Source organism: Nicotiana tabacum, chromosome 19, assembly GCF_000715075.1.
Source record: "Nicotiana tabacum cultivar K326 chromosome 19, ASM71507v2, whole genome shotgun sequence".
Classification (NCBI taxonomy): Eukaryota; Viridiplantae; Streptophyta; class Magnoliopsida; order Solanales; family Solanaceae; genus Nicotiana; species Nicotiana tabacum.
The window spans coordinates 45,719,932-45,725,563 of NC_134098.1; the positions used below are offsets into that span (position 1 = coordinate 45,719,932).

The following is a 5,632-nucleotide window of genomic DNA, read 5'->3' on the forward strand; positions in this document are numbered from 1 at the left end:
AACATCATGACCACTAGATTCGCCACTCTTTGATTTTCTCTTATTTTTACCAAAAAGTTTTTTTTTAAGGAAGCCATCTTAATTAATCAAGTAATAGCAAATAAATAAAACAAACAAAACTATAATATTAAAACTTAAGAATTGGAACGAGTTTACCGAATTGACGAACAACTTGTTGAAAATTGATTATCGTTGAAGACTTGAAGACTTCAATTCACCACCTTCACAATTTTTTCACAAATTGTAACAATAAAATAAGCAATAGTAGCAAGTATATAAGAAAATTACAGGGAGATTATGATAGATTGATATTGATTTTGTAAGAAAAATGAAAGAATGAGGGGGTATTTATAGTTGAAAATAAGGAAAAAGTGTAATTATAAAAAGTTTTGGGTTAAAACAAAGTTGGGGGGTTAAATGACTATTTTATAAATAGCCAACGACTATTTTTGACAGCCCAACGACTGTTTTTTAAATTTTTCATTTTTAAAAAAAATATTACCGTTGGGACCATTTGGCCCGTCACGGACTGGTCCGGTCCCGATCCCTGGCGGTCCAAACAGTCCCGGTCCCTGACGATCACAAAACATAGGACTAGCCCACAATACCGGTCCAGACTCACTAATATCAGTTCTATCGATCCTGGCCCATTTGGCCCGCGGTCTCAGGCTGATCCCGATCCCGAACCCACCCACCTGACACGCTTAAGTTAAAAGGTATTTAAATGGATTTTGGTGACAAAATTAAGAGACAGCATATGTAGGAGAATCGGGGGCGCTTACGGTTGATCTTTTGCTGGCCAAGCGCGTCAGCCGACTTGCGAGACACGTGTCATAATAATAGTGGGTAGTAGTTTCTAGAAGGCATGGATGGACTCAGAGCCTTTGATATACTTTAATATAAAAAGTTTTGGGTTAAAACAAAGTTGGGGGGTTAAATGACTATTTTATAAATAGCCAACGACTATTTTTGACAGCCCAACGACTGTTTTTTAAATTTTTCATTTTTAAAAAAAATATTACCGTTGGGACCATTTGGCCCGTCACGGACTGGTCCGGTCCCGATCCCTGGCGGTCCAAACAGTCCCGGTCCCTGACGATCACAAAACATAGGACTAGCCCACAATACCGGTCCAGACTCACTAATATCAGTTCTATCGATCCTGGCCCATTTGGCCCGCGGTCTCAGGCTGATCCCGATCCCGAACCCACCCACCTGACACGCTTAAGTTAAAAGGTATTTAAATGGATTTTGGTGACAAAATTAAGAGACAGCATATGTAGGAGAATCGGGGGCGCTTACGGTTGATCTTTTGCTGGCCAAGCGCGTCAGCCGACTTGCGAGACACGTGTCATAATAATAGTGGGTAGTAGTTTCTAGAAGGCATGGATGGACTCAGAGCCTTTGATATACTTTAATATAAAAAGTTTTGGGTTAAAACAAAGTTGGGGGGTTAAATGACTATTTTATAAATAGCCAACGACTATTTTTGACAGCCCAACGACTGTTTTTTAAATTTTTCATTTTTTAAAAAAATATTACCGTTGGGACCATTTGGCCCGTCACGGACTGGTCCGGTCCCGATCCCTGGCGGTCCAAACAGTCCCGGTCCCTGACGATCACAAAACATAGGACTAGCCCACAATACCGGTCCAGACTCACTAATATCAGTTCTATCGATCCTGGCCCATTTGGCCCGCGGTCTCAGGCTGATCCCGATCCCGAACCCACCCACCTGACACGCTTAAGTTAAAAGGTATTTAAATGGATTTTGGTGACAAAATTAAGAGACAGCATATGTAGGAGAATCGGGGGCGCTTACGGTTGATCTTTTGCTGGCCAAGCGCGTCAGCCGACTTGCGAGACACGTGTCATAATAATAGTGGGTAGTAGTTTCTAGAAGGCATGGATGGACTCAGAGCCTTTGATATACTTTAATATAAAAAGTTTTGGGTTAAAACAAAGTTGGGGGGTTAAATGACTATTTTATAAATAGCCAACGACTATTTTTGACAGCCCAACGACTGCATAACTTTCCCCCCTCTCTCTGCCGGTTCCTTAGATTTCCCTCTCCTCAGGTAATTAATCTAAATTCTGATATTTTTAGGGTTTTGTTTGGTTTTATTTACGGTTCCTTGATATTGATATTTGTATGGGTGTATCTGAAGGTTATTGTGTAAAAGATTTTCCCTCTCTTCCCCCAAAGTAGAGCTTAATTGTGGAAATTGGTACCAGATTAGGGTTCTCTTTTTTCTAATTGCGATTTCAAATTAAAATCGCCTAATTATTCTTTTGTCTACTTTTTTCCCGTCGAATATTCTTCTGCTTCTGGCATGTTAAAAGCAAGCATTTCCTCAAAAAGCTTTGTTGCAACATTGATTTGACAATCCGGATAAATTGTATCGGTTAGTTCGTGGTGCTTTTTAACTGGATGCTATTACCCTGACCCAAAAAAATAAAATAAAATCGGAGACAACGTCTAACTCTTTTTGTGTGTGAATTAAGACATGTATTCTTCATTTATTTTTTCTTTTGGACATAAATGTTTGGCTTAACTAATTGGAAGTAGCTGATAAGCATCAAGTGCTATAAATTCACTTCTAAGTGCTAGAACTGATTTTACAAAAAGGCAGTTATGTATTGAAATTGATAATAGGCTAAGCTTTTGTTTTCCAAGATAAGCCGCTTCTGAATATTTGCTTTAACCGGTTCATCACTATTTCCCTTTTTAGACCTTTGTTTTCTCTAATGTTCTCCTCGGTTGTGAATATTCCAGGTCATCTTTTCAGCTCACTGAGTTTTACGTTGCAGTCTACCTAAGAAAGCCTTTTTATTGAACTGTTTGAGATGGCTGAGGTATTATTAACCTTATTTCATATGCCAGTTATAATCAATCTAATATTAGTTCTTTCACTAGACTTTGTGCATAGAGACCTTTACTTACAAAACATAACTTTGATTGTTGCAGGAGGGTCACAAGGTTTCCTTGAACGTCTATGACTTGAGCCAAGGTTTAGCTCGCCAGTTGTCTACTACATTTTTGGGGAAAGCTATTGAAGGAATATGGTAAGTTGCATACTATCTGAAGGGCATTCTTTTCTTTTGAGTGATGATTGGATGGGGTTAATTGGGATATATTGAAACCAAATTTTCTTTTGAGTGATGATGCAGGGGATGGGGGTAATTGGGATATATTGAAACCAAATTCTGCTCTCTGATTAATAAGATTAAGTAAAATCCTATTACATAGAGGAGACCGACGCTTATGTGCTTGCCACTTAGCTTATGCCTTGTCGACTCTTTAAGAGCATAACTTGAGAACATTTAAGCTAGGTGGCATTTGCATGTTTTCTTATAGTTTTCTAAATCCACTAGTCTTTAAGAGTAACGTTTCTGTATGAGGTAAAGCTTTCCTGCTTTGGTGCATCAAAGCCAGCAGAACTGTCTTCCATAGCCTGATCTTATATTAAGTTGCGACTAAACATATTGGTGCAGGGATGATAAACTTTCTTGTGTTTTTCTGTCCAATTTCATGGAGGTCTTACCTCTCCTGTAGTTCTCACCTAATGAGTAGTTCGTTCGTGCCTGTCATAGCAGTAGTGTGAATTGTCTTTCTATCTCCTTTAATTCAGATCTTTGTGTATCTATCCTGTAGGCACACAGGAGTGGTGGTTTATGGTCATGAATATTATTTTGGAGGTGGTATACAACATGCTCCAGCTGGGACGACTCCATATGGGACTCCTATTCGAGTTGTAGACCTTGGTGTCACACACGTACCCAAGGATGTCTTTGAAATGTATTTACAAGAGATAAGCCCTCGGTATACTGCAGAGACATATAGTTTGCTAACCCATAACTGCAACAATTTCAGCAATGAGGTTGCTCAATTTTTGGTCGGTGCAACCATTCCAGATGATATTTTGAATCTTCCTAACGAGGTTATGAACAGCCCAATGGGTGCCCTTATAAGTAAGTTGTTCTTTGCACTTTCTGTATTGAACCTCTGTACGACATTTCTGATTGACGTAAATACCTGATCTTAGTGAAACATGAAGTTCTGTGTTGGTTACCTTTTTGTCTTTTTCATATCGTAAAATTTTGCTGTTCTGTGTTGGTTTCCTTTTGTCTTTGTCACATCCAGAATTTTCAGGAAAGATGCCTCGTCTTGTGTGTAAATGCGCCTTACTTTCATCATTAGTTCTGTGAAGTGTTGTGCGTGTTACGTGATGCTTTCTCGGACAAAGTTTAATTCATTGTTATGGAGGCCTCCATAACTTAAGAGTTCTTATATATTCAAAATAGTGCAAACCATCTCCCTCTTTGGTAGTAATAGCGATATACTTGAAATGACATTTGAGCTATGTACAGTATTTCAGCCTCACCATTTACTTGTAACTTTCCCCATCAATTACTTTTTGCTTGGTTTATATGCAAAAAGTTACTCATTACTTATCAAAGAAACTATATACATTGCTGCTCAGTGCATTGAAAGTAATTTCTGGAGGAAATTTTTGTTTAAAATGTTCAGTTTTTAGGCTTATTCCACGTATTATTATCTTGATGCAGTGCCCATGATACAACAACTGGAATCAACATTGAGGGCTAACGCAGTTCCTCAAGCACCCCAGTTCAGACCATCTACTGTTGCTTCTGCTTCCCGGCCGATGGTTTCTGGTGGAAAGAGCCAAGTTGGAGAGGATAAATCTGGATCAGTAGTGAAGCCTGCCAAACGTGAAGAAAAACCTGTGGGAGAGCAAGAGAAGACACCTGCTAATACTGCTGTGAGGGATCCTCTGGGGGACTCACGAAGCAAGGTACAAGAGGAAATCACCCGTGAATTTGCTGCAATCATGGCAACTGGAACATTGCGTGCGAGTGAGGCTGCTGCTTTAGCAACTAAGAGAGTTATGCAAAGATATGGACACACAACTGCTGCTTTGAACTAATGACAAAAATGTTTGTCAATTCTTAATTTTTTCACATCTGTTGGATAAGTAATATCCAATTGAATGATGTGAGCCTAGACATTTAGGCTATTAAGTAGTAGGAGGTATCTCGAATTATTGATTCCTAACTAAGATTGTTCCTTGAAAGAGATCCGTATCTTGTACGCCTTTTGGATTTTATTAATTGAATAAGAACTTTTTGCAAGACCATGCGCTTCTGATTGTGCATAAATAGTTGACTCCCACGTAGATTCAGAAAGTTGAGGAGAACCTGAAAAACAGGGGAACAATAGATTTGTGATAATTTGAACTGTAAACTAAGAATGTGAGCACTACAGATAAAAAGTTGAGTGAGATATTCGACATCATGTTAGCGTCTTCTTTGATTTGGTTTGGTTCGATTTTCCTTTGTCTTTTGTTGGAGTGTTCAATAGATCCTACTTTGCCTTTCAGTTTCTAATGATATTGTTGTGAAGTTTGGTGAGAATTTATTAGAACATGAGCTTTAATGTTTGCCAAAATATACAATGGTATATTATGACAGAAGATCGAAAACAAAAAGGATTGATTAAATAGTTTATGGGTCATGACTATTTGAAGGAAACACGCTGGTTAACCAGATAATACATTAAAGGATATGAAATGAGAAAAGAAATTTGGAAGTGTATGTAGTTTTTCAATGA

The 5,632-nt window shown here is 38.5% G+C and overlaps 1 protein-coding gene across 1 annotated transcript; it reads left to right on the plus strand.

The window, feature by feature from the left end:
- Positions 1–2,003: 2,003 nt before the first annotated feature.
- Positions 2,004–5,154, plus strand: LOC107759334 (uncharacterized). The gene is made up of 5 exons (XM_016577228.2): positions 2,004–2,078; positions 2,777–2,856; positions 2,969–3,066; positions 3,656–3,972; positions 4,570–5,154. Exons 2-5 carry the CDS (start codon positions 2,848–2,850, stop codon positions 4,947–4,949), a joined length of 804 nt encoding a protein of 267 aa, XP_016432714.1. The 5' UTR covers positions 2,004–2,078; positions 2,777–2,847; the 3' UTR covers positions 4,950–5,154.
- The last annotated feature ends 478 nt before the right edge of the window (positions 5,155–5,632 follow it).